Below are 18394 nucleotides of genomic sequence, written 5' to 3' on the forward strand. Positions count from 1 at the left end.
CGAAACATATTCATTTCTTTCGATAAGTGATTCTTATGTAAAATTGGCCGGGGAACACGATGGTGAGGTCAAATAAAAAAAATAAGTTGGGGTGTTTTGAGATACGGCCGTTTAAAGTTTTCAATTGCGCCATACAGGTAGAAAAATTAAATTAATCAAAATTTTGATCACGGAAATGGATTCTACGTCCAATTTCCTTCAAAATTGAGTCTAAGACCGACCCTCTAAGATTTGTGGTTCCTGAGCTATCGCCATTTGAAACTACGAGGTTTGGTCAAAAATCGCCAAAAAGTCGATTTTTTGGGGAGGTACAAAAATGGAGGGGGTGGTCCGATTTGGATGAAATTCGGGATTCTTGCATGTTTTGATAGTATCAACAGCTCTGCCAAATTTGAGCAGGATCGGAGAGGGTAATTTTCAAATTTGCACTTTTTCGTGCACAGTTGAGATGGAATGACCCTTATTCAAGGTCAAACATTAAAACACGTTTTTCTCGGAACGTGCGGGTGAGACATGATAGCACGACGACGTCGACATGTTACAGCTAAAAACTCAAATTGATAACTAAACATCATCTCCCGAATAATTCAAAGAACTTTTCGCGTTGCTTTAATTTATGTCCAGAGCTACCTTTTTAAGTTAATATCCTTGTGGCCCTGTTGGTTATCACATCAAATCAAATCAAATCAAATCAAAGAGCTACCTTTTAAGTTAACTTTATCTGTGACTTTTATTTTTACAAAAACATAAATAGTGTGTTTTATACATAACACCTGATTTTTGCATTTGCAGACCCCTTGGCATATCGAGCGAAATTGTTTTTTTTTAAAGCCAATTCATTTACAATGAAATGCTCATGGTGCTAAAGAATGCAAAATGCGCATACATAAATGTGCTCAACAAAACTCTCACAAAAAAAAGAATAGTTCAAACTATGCTTTTGTTTGAAATAATGCAAAAAGTAATAGAAATTAAGAAAAACCTATTTGTTTTTAGAAAGAAAAGAAAAACAAAAAAAATATAATATTTTTAATAAATTCGTAGAGCTGCTCATTTTGGAAAATGCAAAAAAAAACTCAAGTAAATTAAATAATAATTGATAATTCACTATTCGTTTTCTGTCGCTTCGGTGAAATGTGCATTCGACGAAACGACCTCCGGCAAAACGTCCTATTCGGCGAAATGACTTAACGGTGCACATCAAGTTCTTGCACCCAGATCTTTTTAAAGACATTTTAGTAGCTTCAAAACTACATATTTTTTTATTCATCCCCTAAAGTACTGTCCACAAAGTAATTTACAACAAAATTTGACTATTTTTACAATCACGTTGTTGCAGGATTGGGTTTGTAAGCTTAAAACTTTTGAAATAAGAAGACAACAACTTCCTTGATTGCTGAGCACCCTTAAGGAGAAATGCTCCATACCCTGGAGGAAGTACAAAATATTTTTAACGAATATTGACCCAAAATGAAGAAGAAACAATTTTATTTAAACCAAGAAGACTAATGGTTGTCCAAACCATGATCCAAACGGACAAAAATAGGTACAATCATCCTTTCAATCAAGACTTTTTTTCTCATTGTGTGCCATTGCGTTCCAATTTTCATCGGTAGCATGAAAACTTCAACCGTCGCGACCACCAAATAGGTGGAATAGGTGGGTTGGCTCTCCCCCCCACTATACATAGAATGGTTTAGTTTTGGGTGAAAAATAACAAAACAAAGTGGTTGTGCCAAGTGATGAGAAAAAAGAACCTCCCAGCGACTATGTCGTCGTGACTATGTGTGTGTGAAAAGGGGGGAAAGGTAAGCCCAATTGATGCTACCTGTCGCAGCAGCAGCAGCAGAAGAAGAGTAGTCAGAAGAAGCGGGAGGAGAGAGGTTAATGGGGAGAGCGCGCGCGAAAAAAATCGCATTCATTCAGAAATCGGTATGGCCTTTAGTTGGAGCGTGGGTGGCATCCAGGTATGGTGAACGAAAAAAGAGGCTCTCTGGGCTTGGTGGAGCAGACTGCCAGCGTCAGTACGCTAGAATCGGTCTAATTGATTGAAAGTGAAATTCGATGCTGATGACAAAATTAGACGAGAAATTGGATTAGGTGTGTTGTGAACAGCAGTGTGATTTTGTAAAAACAAGTGAAAATTGGTCGAAAATATATCCAAGTGATCTCATCGTTCACTGCGAAGAACATCACGAAAGGTGACGACTCGAGCAAATTGTGTGTGTCAAGTGCTAAGTAATTGAAAGATGGTGATAAGCATCCCGTGATTGATTGCAGGAGCTTGTTGCGATATTCAATTGGCAGTAACAAGTCGCGGAACGTTTGTTTAACATCGTAGAACTTCAGAAGCTGTAGCAATGAGCAAACAAATGGCAAAGGTAAGTTAGCTGCTTGCAGTATGATATAAATAACGAAACGAAAAAACGAAGTTGACTTTATAGCTGTCGGCCACTATTGCTAGTACCAACCACTAGTGTCTTCCTTTTTAACTACAAGGACTTCGCCGCCCTGGGTCCTAAGTGTTTGAGTACGGCACGGAGCGACGACGCCGGATACCCATATTTACACAAAGAATTTTTAGAGCGCCCGCCGCGGGATTCGAACCAGCAACCTCTGGATTGTGAGCCAGTGCGCGGTCCGATTGATCCACACGGGCGGGAAACAATGATTACGACCCTTCATATTATCGTGAAATCAAATTTTTTTATGAGTCAAGAAGCAATGAAAATACAAGAGTAATTAAAATTGGTAACAAATTTATGATTTGGCAATACATTTGAATTAAACATATTTGGCTTGACATGGAGCAATTCCAGCTCAAATCAGGAATTTTTCTGGTACTTTTGTACCCGACCCTCTCCGATTTCAATGAAACTTTGTAGACATGTTATCCTAGGCCTATATAAGCTATTTTTGTGTACATGGAGCCAATTGTACTCGAAAATAATATTTGAGAAGGGCTTAAGTTATTTGAATATTTTTGTATTTTGTAATTTAAAAATTACTGTATCTCGAAGCCGTTGCATCGTAACAAAAAGTGGTCAAAGACAAATTTGTAGGAAATTGGACGAGCTTTCTGAAAAAATACACTGAAACAAAAATACACGTCACTTCTATGAGATTTTTTGATTTTAAGTTTAAAAGTTGAATTTCAAGGTGATGTCACGATGTTTCTTCGTTCATTTTTTTGTGAAAATAGCCCAAGATGTTACAAAAAGACTCACGAAAAATGCAGAGTGGTATGTCTCTTCTAAAAAAATACAAACATCATTTACTAAAAATGTTTTTTTTAAAAGTGGTCAGGGGTCAGAATTTCAGAATACCGATAGTAGGAATCGATTCTCCAGACAATTTTACATAAAAGTTTCCATATTGACCATTGTCCTATGTCCAATCCTTGGGAAGATAAAGCGGTTTTAAAAATAAAAATGCTGAAAAATTGTTTTTTTTTGTGGTTTTAGGCAATTTGTATATGCCAGACTTGATTTTTCAGTCTCGTAAATATTTTTACCGAAAAGCTCGGTCAATTTCCTATAATTTTGTCTTTGATTGCATTTCAATTGGATGTATGGGCTTTCAAATATAAGCTAATTTCATTGCTCATAACTGAAAATAGAATATTTTTTTTAGTGTGGTGGAAACCTGGATAGTAAATAAGCTTACGACAATATTAAAACGAGTTAAATTAAAAAGCTGTCAAAGACAAACTTGTGGGAAATCGGCCGAAAAAAAAATCGTGGCATCACCTTAAAATTTAACTTTTAAGCTTAAAAATCATAAAATATCATAGAAGTGGCGTGTATTTTTATTTCAGTGTATTTTTTCCAGAAAGCCCGTCCAATTTCCTACAAGTTTGTCTTTGACCACTTTTTGATACGATGCAACGGCTTCGAGATAAAGTAATTTTAAAAAAATACAAAAATATTTAAATTTAAATAGCCCTTCTCAACTGTTATTTTCGAGTACAATTGGCTCCATACACACAAAAATGGTTTACATAGGCTTAGGATAACATGTCTACAAAGTTTCATTGAAATCGGAGAGGGTCGTGTACAAAAGTACAAGAAAAATTCTTGATTTGAGCTGGAATTGCTCAATAAATAAATTTGACTTCTTATTGGTATCATCAAATCTTTAAAGATTTAAATCTTTTAATTTTTTAATCAATTAATCTTTAAAACGCAAAATCTTAAACAAATGATTTCAATATGCTTGTAAAAATTCACCATCTTTTTGATAATTTCAACTTCAAATCTTTGGGGGCGTGCTTTTATTACGTAACGCAAAAAATCGGATTTTTAAACCCCATCATCACCCTCGTAACAGAATTTCCATACAAATTTTAAATTCTCTGTGAATTTCATAATTCTTTAAAAAATGTACCCTTGTTTTTGCTTTCTTCAAATCTGTTATTCTTTAATCCCTTTTTGGGTGTATTTTTTTAAATTTGTTTTTAAAAGTCGTAAAAGATAAAGTAAATCTTTTGAAATTTCATAATTCTCGTAGAAATTTACCTACAATTTTGTAGGACATTGTTACTCTAAAAAAAACCCCTGCAAAGTTAGGAAAAACCACGAAATTTTAAAACAAAAATTTTGAATCTGGATGAAAAATGACCCATCTGGCTTGTTGCAGATTTGAAAACTACATTAAATTTCCCATAAAATGACATGTGCCACTTTTTTCGATGAAAAATTTAAAAATATTGAAAAATTTGTACCTTGATAATGAATTTTCTGATCAATTTTGTGTCTACGGCAAAATTTTAGGTATTGCTCAAAATATATACATATAAAAATTAAACATGACTTTTTCGAAGCTTTTTCAACACTGTCCAATTAATTTTTATCAACTCAACCAAAGCTCATAAGATCTTTTTTTTTTATTTGAAATAAATTTCAAAAGTGATTATTTTGCAGTTATTTTTTTTGTATAGAAGGTCCAGCTGAAAAAAAATAATATTTTTTTGTGTAGAAATTCTCATCTGACAAGTTCTAAGCAATACCAACTTTGCCAAAATCGATAAGAAATCCACTATCAAGCTACAGATTTTCAAATATTTTAACTGCCTTTTTGTACATACGGTTGCTAAAATTGTATGAAGACTTGCATGGATGGACCAATAATGATGCAAAATGACTCCTTTGGTAATATAAAAAATACACACAAAGTTTCCTCCAAATCAAAGAATACAAAAATTTAGCTTAAAAAAATCGACACCAAATTTACTCTTAATTCCCTTTGAGAGCCACCATCACATGGCAAAACAAAATGCAGTAATTATTCTAGCCGGCTTCAAATGAACCCGCTTATATTTGCTTTAAATAAAAAAAAACACATTTCTTTCCTTCCTTTCCACGCTCATGTCATACCCCATTATTCAATCAATGCGGCCAGCGCCAATCTTAGCAGCAGCAGAGGTAGAAAAATGAGGATAAAATTGACCCAAATAAGGAAGGAAAAACCAAACCCAACAATAATTCGCAATCATTGCAATTCGCGAGTTGATCACGCTTTTGCCTTTGCTGGCGCACAAAATTAAGTTATTTAAAGTCTCTCAGCGAAACATGAATCGTGCAACCTGGCTTTTTTCCCCTCAAGTTTCAAATCTTGGGAAAAGCAGTGGCAAACTACCAGCAAACATGGGAAGAACCAAATTCGAGCGCAATGAACCGCGGTTAATCAGCTTTATTGCTGATTATTGCCGAGGGTGGTTCTAAAAATAGTCGGTGCAGAAGGCAACATTGAACATCAAACAATCTATTCAATCATTCGTCACATTGTGAGAATAGCGAGAAAGAAACCATCAAACTGCTCGAATTTACAATGGCACCATGATTGAGACCCCGTGGAAAGCAATTCGTCTTTTTTATGTGCTCCTTTTCCAGTTCTTGCACTAATTATAGGCCACTGCCCGACCGATCAATGAGTTTTATTCCGCGCCTCTGGTTCAGGTATTTTTTGTGACTTTGGAGGAACGCGAAACGTCCCATCTTCTTTTTTCTGTGAAAAAGAGCGTGCAGATGATTCTTTCTGTGCATTGGCAACGACGTGTCAATATGGGATGGAAACATAGAATTAAAAAAAATCAAATCATCACATAATTTTCATTGCTTATTTTTTGTAAAGCAATTAAAGAAAATAATAGAATAACTCAGTTTTAAATTGCGTTAGGAAATACAACGTTCTTGATATTTTACATTTTTTTATGATTTAACACAACAAATATGAATTTGAAATTATTTCTATCGATACGTTTTGTTATTTTTTTTAATTTGTGGAAAAGTTGGAATCCATATCAAATCAGTTGTACTCAATTCTTTCCAATTTTTATCTATCCTTGTATCGTGTCTACTTAACTTGCCGTCAGAAGAATGTTTCATTTCCCATTCAACATGAGATATTCTCAGATTCAAAAATTTTAATTTCCGATAAAACAACAAATTTCTCAATGCTTTACAGTAAATTCATTGTACATGTTGGTCGTTGTGGATCATGACCGTTCATGGTCACCCGCCACAGGCACGGACGACGAAACAAAGAGAAACGCAAAAAGTAACTTTTTCAAAACTTTTTTTTCGTAAAATAGCGATAACTCGTGATGTTTATAAGCAAACCTCTTATGTCCATATATCAAAATTTTTGTAATTGTCTGCTCTACAACCTTGTAAAACATTGTTACACTCTAAAAAATAACCCTGCAAAGTTAGAAAAAACACGAAATTTTAAAATGAAAAATTTTGTTCTTAATGAAAAAATGACCCTTCTGGGTCAATGTAGATTCGAAAAGTACATTAAATTTCTCATAAAATGACATGTTCCAAAAAATTTTACAGTCGAGTAACGGAAAATGGGAGAATTTTTTAAACGTTTTTAGTGTTTTTTTCGATGAAAAATACGTTTTTTTTTTCGGAATTCTGAGTACGCCATCAAATCGGGCGTCTAATCTATATATATAAAAAATTTCGACGGTTTTGTTCGAACGCGAATCAGTACAATACGGAGCGTCGGATCGAGGTGATCTTTGTTGCGTTGGGTTCGTATAAGTCCAAGGAAGGTTCTTACGCCAAAAAAATACAACTTTGGCCACTCTGGAACCGATTCCAGAAAATCTGTGGATTGTATGGGAAAAGTTACGTAAACTCAAACTTAGATCACAGGAGGCTGAATTAGCAAACAAGCAAGAAACGTCAGGAACCAAACAAGGGCAGGACGAAATTTGTCGGGTAAGGCTTGTTTTACATAAAAGTCCTTTTGACACCAAATTTCTATCTCATCACCGTTTCAGGCTGCAAATTATTGAAAAACACGTATTTTTACGCATGTTCAAAAATAGGAAAGGTCGTACCGCCCCTCCGTCACGAGATATCAAAAAACGGACCTCGGATTCGTGATCAGGGACAAAAGTTACCCCTTAGGACAAAGTTTCACGCAAATCGAAGAGGGGTCGGGGTAACTTTTCCCGATTTCGTGTGAGTTGGTAGAGAATTACCCATATGTTTTTAGCTGATTGTTTTCCATGGATCAAATTTTAAGAAAAAATGTAATTAGATGGCAGACAACAAGTTTCAATAAAACTGACATTTGCCAAATCAACGAATACAACACTAGTAAACGAACACTGCGGCGCGTCCAAATGTGGAATTGAGTACTATAGTTTTGTAATTTTACACTCACATTAAAAAAATATGATGGTAATCATGGTTATATTAAACCTGAGAAAGGTGACAGATTTTGTGTCAAAAATGTGTAATTTTACATCAGTAACTGGTAAAATTTTAATCAATTTCTGTTAAATTTCACATTTTAGCAAAATATTATAGGAAAAAATACTCGAAAAAGAGGTACCGTAAACCGGGGTGACTTTGATAGGATTTCAATTTGTTTTCAGAATATTTTCCAACAGGTATGGTTTTTCTCAAGATTATTATTTTTAAAACATGTACTGAAGTAGACCACACAAAGTCCATGCACTATTTCGGAAAAAAAAGTTTTTTCAATAATGTTTAGAAAAAAAGTTACGTTAAAAATTCTTAGATTTAATTCCGGGGTGACTTTGATAGTCATAGTTTTTCTTGTTAAAATCATATTTAAGATGTTTAAACGTTATTTGTACGCTAAATGTACCATCACTAAAGTAGCTGATATAGTTTTTAAGAAAAAAAATCAATGTTTATATTTAGTTAGCTAAATTCATAAGCTTTTTAATAAAATACATATAAATTTTAGATAAAATTGTTCAAAAGTTGGAATTTTGCCTGAAATTTGTTAAAACTAGTTTTGTTTGTAAAATTATCGATTTATATTGCATTTTATACTGAATTCGAAGCACGAATCATAAGTTTTCACATTTTACATGAAATTTGTTCAACTGAAACTGCCTATAAATTTAACGATTTTTTTAAATTGTGTTTCAAAAACACATATTATTTATTATTTACAAACTTTTTTAACCTTCTCCTAGTGGCAAATTGTCCATAGAATCCGAAAATGCATTCCGTTTTCCGATTAAAATCATGTTGATTGAGAAAATCATGACACTTTGAGAAGACTGAGGTACTTCTCTGCCATGGTCAGTATGTTTCTAAACCATTCCTTACGTATTTTATAGCACTCTTCATTTTGCGGAAAAATCGCAAACCTACCAAAGTCACCCCGGCTATCAAAGTCACCCCGTTTTACGGTAATATTCAACCAACCGAATTTCCAACCTTCCAAAATTCAACATTATAAACTGTATCTCTCAACTACATTCAATATTAAGCCATAAATCAGACATAAACCTGATAAAATTTAATTTTTATTATTTTTTAAATTTTCTTTTACGTTTTGGCAAAACGCAGAACTGCTGTGATGTCATAATCATTTTGTGATACTTTTAGCTTGTTTTAATTTAAGTAGGCATGTAATTTGAATTTTACCCCTCCACCTCCTCTCGACACAACCAAGCATTAAAAGACAATAATATTTCAAGATATTCACTTTGATTATTTCTTTAAAAAACACACTTACCACCCTAATTGCTCCAAAAAGACTCATTCACTCGCGACCACAAATCGAAAGAGACAAAAAACTGCTCTGACCGTTTCCTACCGTTTGTCGCTTCCACACCAATCGTTACAGAATACTCTCTCTTTGCTCTCGCTCTCACTTCATTCGGGTAGTTGTTCAAAGAGACCGATTGCGCTATGTCGCTCAGTCGTTTAGTCGAAGTAGTTTGCGATCTGCTTTGTTTTGCTTATTTATCAAACTGGTTAAAATCAATGTTATCAAAAATGTTTTGCAATTTTGTTGATAACACAACATCAAAGACAATTTTAAAAGCATTTTCCACCCTACCAAATAAAAATTTACGGTAAACTGCGCACCGCAGGCCAAAAGAGCGCCGAGCTGGTATGTTGTTAGATTCTCTCCTCTCTGAACGTATTTGTGTGTGACTCGGGTCGACGGACGGAGTAGGCAAAGAAATTCACAAAGTTTTTGTGTCACTGGGAGAAGCGATTGAGCAAGTCGCTGGCAGCCTGAGTGTCGTGTTCGCTCGCGAATGGTTGCGAGCTCCAGTCGGAAAAGATTCGCTCGGCGATGCGATGAGTGAGTGATTTCTGATCTTTGAACCGAAAATCAGGATTCGTGCTTGCCAATGCTCATTTTGGGCCTTTTGAATGAATTTAAATTGATTTTAAATTAGAAACATTTTTGTTAATTGAATTGATTTTTTAATTTTATTAGAGTAAAATTTAGGAAACGTGATTTATAAAATTTATGTTTTTTCTCAGAGTTTGTATCTCACCTAATACTGGTAGGTATTATCAGCAGTGTCTTCAATCAAATTTGTAGGAAAGGTTTAATCCTTACGAAAAAATGTTTTCTGTAAGAGTAAAAATTTGTCACTGTTGAAAAAAAAAATTAAAAGATATTTTTTCGAAAATTATATTCTTAAAAATTATATTAAATAGAAAGCGGTGCTCTTAGTCAAAAAAAATCTACTATTCTTTTCAATTTTTAACCAAATAGAGATTTTTTGGCTTATATGAGCCTGGGAAAACATAATCTACAAAGTTTCATTGAAATCGGAGTGGGTTGGATACAACCGATTCCCTGATTGGCATAGAATTGCTAAGTTGTCAAAGAAATTTCTAATTTGAACACCGTTTGGTGCTGCAAAATCTATCCCCTCCGTAATGAGCGGACACAGCACAGTGTGGGAGCGAAAATGTGGAGCAAAACCGTGAATAATTTTCCACCTGAGCGCGCTCGACCGGCCTCTAATCGCAGCTGTTCACGTCCCGCATGATCGTTCGAACTCTTTGCTGTTTGCATTCTCCCGACTTACATGGGGGAAGAACAATCTCTTTTTTTGTTGTTCCCCTCCCATAATTGAAGCATAAAACAACAGTTCTATGTACGGGTTAGAGCGCGTGAATTTGAATGATATCCCAGGAGGGGGGAATTTACGCCAAAGAAGAACCTATCACGCTGGATGGTGCAACTTCATGACTTCCAAATGCCAACCTTTTTTCAAAAACAACGTGATCGTGCCATCAATCGAAACCACGCGACTTGAGAGACTTGAACGCCGGGGACTGCGCCCAGAAGTGACGAACCTAGCTTTTCTAGTTGTTCGCTCGTTTGCCACAAAAACCACAGCGCGAAAGGGGCTCCGTTGGAAAACGCTAAACCTCAGGCAAAAACGAGCTGGTTATGTAATTTGGCTTAAATGGCAAAAATCAACCGCTCGAGATGATTGGAGAACCTCATAAAAACCATTTTCCGCTATCCGCGCCCGCTACTGTCTTAATTCTGCTTCGAACCGACTTGCTTGGCTGACATTTCAGAAGCGTTTGTGTCTTGTTTTGGCAATTTTGCAGCTGTTTAGTGATACCACTCCATTCGCTGAAGAACGACAAGTTGAAATAAGTTGACGGTTTGGCAAATTAAATAAAAAAATAAGATTTTTTGGAGCTTGATGCATTTATAAAAATAACTAAATTAAAAATTTAACTGAAATTTTCAGCGACATTCGCCATTGTTTGCAAGTGGCAATAAAAGAGCAGTGTTGGCAGCGACGCATGACGGATGATGGTGACAAGTGCTAGCTCATTAAAAATGCTTTCTGTCCACGAAAGTGTCCGCTCCGGAAGTCGCTTGGAAAACAAATTGGTACTGGAAAAAAAGCAGCAGGAAAGCAATAATCACCATTGAAGTGCCCCTCGGTGCCACCCTCGAAGGTTACTCTGTCACAATGGGCGCTGACATTGAAACAAATTAGTAGAAATTATTGCTGTTTTGTTGTTATTTATAGCCTAAAGTGAGGGAAAAGTAACAATTTACCCCGAAGCATCGAACACAATTCCATCGTTAGAGTAATTTGTTCGACTTCTGGCAACACTTTCTCCTCGTCGAAGCTTCGACTTACACGATTGTGAAAAGAGAAAAAATCTATTGTAATTATTGTAATCAATGGCATATATTAACCTTTTTTCCATGCGCCATTGAGTTCATGCAGATGCAGACATGCATCATTTCTTTATGGTAATGGAGTAGATCAGTTTAATGGAAATCTGCGGTATGGCAATCAACTTTAGTGACGTATGGATTGGGCCGTAAGTTACACTAACCGATGATTTCAAATCATGAATTATTAGAAATAATTTCAATAAAAAAAACTAACTTCTGATTATTCTAGAAGTAGTGGGACTTTACCTTGTACAGAAGATATAAAAATCTACTGACTCCGTTATTCATCGCGGGAGCCAAAGTGCATGATGATTATGAGAACTGTGCGATCTAATCTGTTGTGGTGCTTGTACGTGCTGCCTAAACAGTTTTTTAAACCACGAATGCCTGGTGATAGGGAAAATTACTTTGACCTCGAGATTCATGATGGCAAAAAAAAGCTTCAAATATGATCATAAATATTTAAATTTGCTAAATTAAATTGGCAAAAAAATATATAAAGAAAAATTTTGAACTTATTATTAAAAAAAATCGAAAAGTTATGAACAAAAATTAAAAAATACCTCAAAACTATTTATGCTCTTCTCCATAAGCACGAAATTAACCGAACAATCATTGCCATAAAGCTTCAATTTTTCATCCCTGGCTGTGCGATTGTGTTTGCCATAATGGCGTTTGTTATTGTTTTTCAGCACGTCGCGCGGAGATTCTATCAGTTTACAGCACTTTGTTTTCTTTTGTGCTATTTCGTGTCTATAAAGTGATGTTATTATTTTATATTAAGTTTTTTCTCTTTCTTGTTTTACCTCTTCTATTTCTTTCATTTTACTATAATATGGCAGGAAAGGTGACTGGGAGAAAAAGCACATTTGCGCGAGTGACTCCACAGCGGCAAACGTTGACTTAGGGGGGAAGACCAAGACTCTAAGCCACGTAAAAATAAAATGAAAAATAAAATCATACAATCATACAATCATAAAATCATAAAATCATAAAATCATAAAATCATAAAATCATAAAATCATAAAATCATAAAATCATAAAATCATAAAATCATAAAATCATAAAATCATAAAATCATAAAATCATAAAATCATAAAATCATAAAATCATAAAATCATAAAATCATAAAATCATAAAATCATAAAATCATAAAATCATAAAATCATAAAATCATAAAATCATAATCAAAATTTTCAGCAATCTGCTGAAATCGCTAGTAGACGTTACCCCTTAACTTTAATTCAAACGACATAGCCAACGCTATGTGGCTTAGCACGCGAGCATTTTCATTCGAGCTGGGTGAAAAACGTGAGTTGCTCAGCTCAAGAAAATTGTTTCTCTCCAAGTCCGGGAACGTGTGTGCGGACTATTCGGCGTTCCAACCTTTTGCTCAAGAGAGAAAGACGAGCTTGCGCAAGAAACGGGGGAGAAGGAAGGTGGCCTCGGCCAAGCAAAGGTTGCAAGTTGCATATCATTTCATTTCATTTCCACCGCTCGGCGCAGAATGTTGGTCGGCGTTTTCGGGGTCGGAACGGGCGCGTGCTTTTTCTGTTTCTGTTGTTGAACCAAGTTCGTTCCGAGAACAACTGTTCGGAGGGGTGCTGTCTTTTTCGTTGTTGTTTATTGTTGAAGCAAAAGCAATCTTCCTAGCGGTTCGTGCAGTGCTAACAGTTTTAGATTCCTAGGAAGATAAGTTTTGATTGAGATTCTTTGAGAAACGAAACACGAGAAAAAAAATACTATCAAAGTGTGCCGAAGTGTGATCTAGAGGGCGATGGATTTGCTGTGATATTTAAATTATTTAATACTTTGTTGACGTTCAACAACTTTACAAGCTCGTCAGTGTGTGGTGATATAAATATTTATATATTTCGTGTATTTTAATTAATTAAAACAAACAAGTGAAATCTGTTTGAAGAAGAGTGAAGCTGAAAAAATGCAGATTTTGGATATTAATCAAAAGGATTACGTACGTATCTTCTTAAATTGAAACGAGGTTTACATTTAAAAAGTTTACTATCAATTAATAAAGTTGATTGAAGAATAAAGTTGATTAAGTTTAGACCATTAAAACTTAAATTTTCTTTTTTTTCTAAGTACCTATGTATCCAAAAAAACATATTTTAGCATATTTTTTTGGTTATTTTCAAGTTTTATAGGCTTGCCCAAATTGGATGAAATTTGAATTGATATCAGTAAATACCCTCATGAAGATTATACAAGAAGAATTTGTTCAAGTTGTATAATAATTTTTAAAAAAAATCAAAAATACAGCTAGAAAAAAATCATAAATATTTTTTCGTGTGTTTTGCCGGACAGTTTATTAATTTTTTTTAATATGTTATTATGACGTGATAAATGTAATAATGAAGGCAATATATTTACCTTTCAAATAGCTTTCAAATGATTGCACATCCACTTCCAAAAAATGTTTCTGTTTAATTAAAAAAAAATCTCAAAAAAATCTCAAAAATCTCAAAATTTGAAGTGCAGTGCTTCTGGGGACGCGCAGTCCTGTTTTTTTCGCGATAATTTTCGTCTCTTTTGTGTCGCTATTTGTGTGCATGGGGTGATTGGTCATAATAATTGAATAATGCCTTCATAAGTGCAGTGCTTCTGGGGACGCGCAGTCCTGTTTTTTCGCGATAATTTTCGTCTCTTTTGTGTCGCTATTTGTGTGCATGGGGTGATTGGTCATAATAATTGAATAATGCCTTCATAAGTGCAGTGCTTCTGGGGACGCGCAGTCCTGTTTTTTCGCGATAATTTTCGTCTCTTTTGTGTCGCTATTTGTGTGCATGGGGTGATTGGTCATAATAATTGAATAATGTCTTCATAAGTGCAGTGCCTCTGGGGACGCGCAGTCCGGTTTTTTTTCGCGATAATTTTCGTCGTAAATGATCGTAAAAATTTATTCCAACTTTCAGTTTTAGTATTAACTCATCAAACTATCGATTTTATGAAGAGTAAAGCGTCATTTATTTACTATTTTTGAAATTTGCTCGCGTTATCTAAATTGTAAAAACAGTAAAATTATACTGATAAGTCCAGCCCATAGCACTACTGCTCGGCTGGCACGCGTTCGATAAAAATAAACCATTTTAAATAATCAATTATCTATCTTTCCGCAGCCAGCTGCCTAAGATTTAAAAAATTTAAACCGATAAACAAAATGCTCAAGGTCACATCACTGCCACTCGTGAATCCTGACCTCATACCCATCTACTAACCCCCTCAAAACTCATGTGATACTTTGTCGGAGAAGCAGTCGATTGGGCGGTCTCTATCACTCAAGTATCGGACTAACATTCCCATCCACTTCCCCGTGACTCTACCACTGGTCGTGGCCGGCGCCGGTATTGATCAGCATGATAGGGGCCTTTGAGAAGTTGCGAAGCGAGGAAAGATAGCACCCACTCATCTTCCACGGCTCGTGGATGTAACTTCTGGAGGTCCTGGTCAATAACGGAGTAGCAACTGCGGGTGGGCACCTATGCTTATGCTTATGCTTATGCTTAATTAAAAAAAAAATCTCAAAATTTATTTTTTTTTGTATTTTTTTATCATTTTAGAATTATTTGCAACGGCCCTCTCAAAACTGAAAACTTATTTTTAGGACAGTTTGGCCGTTGCAAAAAAAATTCAAAGTTTAAATTGGTTCAAAATCAGGGGTCAAACAAATATTTTTTCAAAAAACTTCAAATTTTAAAGAAAAAATAGTCAAATCAACTGAAAACAATCTGAAGCGCATTTTTCTGCATTGATAATCATATTTAGCATGTTTGGGCTGGATTAAACATGTTATGAATTTTTATGAAATTCCAATGTACAGCATCGCAAAACATTTTTTTGCAAAAAAAAACTAATTTTCGTCAATACTTAGGTATTTTAGACACTAATGATTGCAAAACAACTGGACAGGTGTACAATGCAATTTTAAACACTTTTTTCATTGAAATGTAAATGACTTGTAAATTCAATTTTCAATCTTTTTTATTCCCCCAAACCCCTTTCCCCCTTCCACCCATCGACTTTGGTCAGAGTTGAGGGACATAAAGCTCAAAAAATATTTGCAACGGCCTTTATTCTAAAAAAGGCAACCATTCATAAATTTTGCTTTTTTTTTATTTGGCACAATGAATTTTTGACTTTGATCCATTATTTTTCACAGTGGAAAATATCCAAATTTTATTCAAAATCCATTGATTCAATATGTGAAATAAACGTCATTAAATATGAAAAATTCGAAAGTTCATTATTGACTTCAAAAATTGTTGAAAGTCAAGCTTAAGTAACATTTTACTTTAAACATTTTCAAATGGGTGAAGAAAAGGTTTGGGATATCAAACAGCTCTTGAAAATGTATGAAATATGAAAAAATGCATAAAAATAGCATATCAAAAATCATCCCATTGTGATTGATATGATTGGAAAATAAATTTTTGCATATTTTTGTAATTTTTTTATTTGATCAGTATTTTTTTTAATCATAAATTTGTGACTCAAGTTTATTATTTATGGGACAACAAATCGAATGTATTCAAAATATAGGAATAATATCTTTAGCTCATTTGAAAAATCTTAAACCTTAATCGCCAAGAATCGCATAAATTGTAGGGGAACTATACCCTTTTTCAGCCTATTTCTATTATCGGCCTTTAAGCACTTTAATCATGGATTACAGCTTTCATAAAGTGTATTTGACTGTTCCAAAGTAATAAATAGCACAAATAAGAGTGAGCAAGAAACTCTCCATTGTTGATACACCTGAAAATGTTGATTTAATAGCAACGGCAAATTGATGAGAATTTGTCGAACGGCTTAGAGTGATTAAAATGGGTATATTTCCCCTAAATGTAATGAAAAAAAATCATATTCGACTAGCTGTGAAAAAACCCAATCTTTTCATTGAGCTTTGTAATGGTATTTTATCTCAAGTCTCCCTCCATCAAAATTTCCTCGAAAAATCTAATGAGCAAAAAATTACTGCTGTAAATTTAAATTTCCTATGAACAAACTAGAAAAAACAATATTTTCAAAAATGTATTGTTATTTTGAACTTTGAATAGCTTTTTGAGGTATTTATTGCTATTTTTCAATACAGTCCAGACACGATTATCACGATTATAAGGCCTTGGCAAAATTTCACTTCGGATAATCAAATCTCGTTTTTTTTTTTCGTTGCCTTATTTTTGATCGAATTTGTAAAACGGAATCGACGTAACACCTTATAATGTGGCCCTCTTAAACGTTGCGGTTTCGTCAACGGATCCACAGGCGTGTATCGTTCTTTTTGCGACAAGACTCCGCCTCCCGGGTCTCCTAAGTGTGAAGGTATGGGCACGGGGAGAGGGCACCGAATACCTATATTAACACTTAGATTTTTTTGCGTCCGCATCAGGATTCGAACCGGCGACCTCTGGATTGTGAGTCCAGTGCGCGGTCCGATTGATCCACATAGGCAGATCGAATTTGTAAACTACGCTTAAATGATCCATAAATTTTAAATCCAAGATGGCGGCCAAAATGGCGGCGATCAAGTATTGAAAAAATAATTTTGTAATTTAATATGCAATCAACTTTTCAAATTTGTCTTAGGGGTGCACATCAACCAAGGAAGTTGTTGTCTTCTTATTCCAAAATTGTCAAACTTACGGACCCAATCCTGCAATAACGTGATTGTGAAAATAGTCAAACTTTGTTTTTAATTACTTTGTGGACAATACATTAGGGGATGAATAAAACAATATTTCGATAGTACCCGTAGTTTTGAAGATACCAAAATGTCAGTAACAAAAATCTGGGTGCAAAAGCTCTGGTTGATGTGCAGCGTTAAATAGGGTCGCACAACTCGATTTTTATGTTAAAAATAAGAAAACAAAAAAAATTTTTTTTTTTGTTGAAGTCGTGATTCGATAATCTGAAGTCCTATACAAACCTTCGGATAATCGAACATGAGATAATCAAAACTTCGGATAATCGAGTCTGGACTGTAGTTAAGATTTTTTGGTGTTTTCTGTCATGTTTTTTTTAACTTTTTTAATAATAGTTACGTTTATAATCTACTAGCTTAAACTTTTTTTGCATAATTACTTTTCAACTACCCTTCTACCAGTCTAGCATTCAACGACGGTAATCTGCCACCCCATTTCCGGTAGTCGCTAAACCCATTCAGGCTTAATACGTTAAACGCATTGGCTACGCCGAGTATCACCCCATCATCAAGGTTGATAGTCCGTGGAACGTTTTACCATAAAAACCGCCCCAAGTTGAATGCGAGCGAGCATTTTTCCGTTCACCTTCAAGCATGCAAAAAAAAAAATAAAGCCAGAAGTTGATTTGCATACAGAGCTTTTGCAAAGTGGCGGGAAAATTGTAAAAACCCACCCACGGAGAAGCTAACTGTTTTTCCTTTGAAGCATTTTTTTTTTTCTGCTACTGGCAAAGAAATGTTTACACCGGAAGCCGACTGACTGGAACCTGACTGTTTCCACTGATGCAGCAAATGTTTTCCCAGCTTGGCGGCGTGTGCGCGCGTGTTAGAAAGTGAGTCTTGAAAGTTATATGGAAAACTGGCGAATTGTTTGAGTTTTGGGGCGTTGGCGTGGAAAAATGGCGCGATTTGCGAGTCATTTGCGTGTGAAAAAAAGAAGCGCCCGAACGAGGTCGTGAACTTTTTGTTTGGAATTTTATGGTATTTGGTTTGGTGAATGTTTGTTTTACAATCGTCAGTGTTGGAATTGCTTCCATTGCAGCAAATATCAATTCAATGTTGCACAACGCTCCAGTGGTCACTTTCGAACGAATTGCAAACGCATTTTTCCATTCAAGATACATGACGGGGCTAAAACTATTCAAATCGTTACCACTATTGACGTTTACAACCATAACTTTATAAAACGTTCACATTACCATCGTTAATGAGCCCATG

At 34.9% G+C, this 18394-nt stretch overlaps 1 protein-coding gene across 2 annotated transcripts in view; it reads left to right on the top strand.

Moving 5' to 3' along the window:
- Window positions 1-1447: 1447 nt before the first annotated feature.
- LOC6036173 (villin-like protein quail) overlaps window positions 1448-18394 on the top strand; it is a 29393-nt gene continuing 12446 nt past the window's right edge. The window contains exon 1 of one of the 2 annotated variants that reach the window (XM_038256061.1): window positions 1448-2381. In XM_038256061.1, coding sequence (XP_038111989.1) covers window positions 2361-2381 — 21 coding nt within the window. In that variant the 5' untranslated portion in view covers window positions 1448-2360. Of the gene's footprint in view, window positions 2382-12907; window positions 13433-18394 lie in introns of those variants that run through there. The other variant, XM_038256060.1, reaches the window with a different exon arrangement.

The sequence above is a fragment of the Culex quinquefasciatus genome, chromosome 2 (genome assembly GCF_015732765.1).
Source record: "Culex quinquefasciatus strain JHB chromosome 2, VPISU_Cqui_1.0_pri_paternal, whole genome shotgun sequence".
In the NCBI taxonomy this organism is placed as follows: Eukaryota; Metazoa; Arthropoda; class Insecta; order Diptera; family Culicidae; genus Culex; species Culex quinquefasciatus.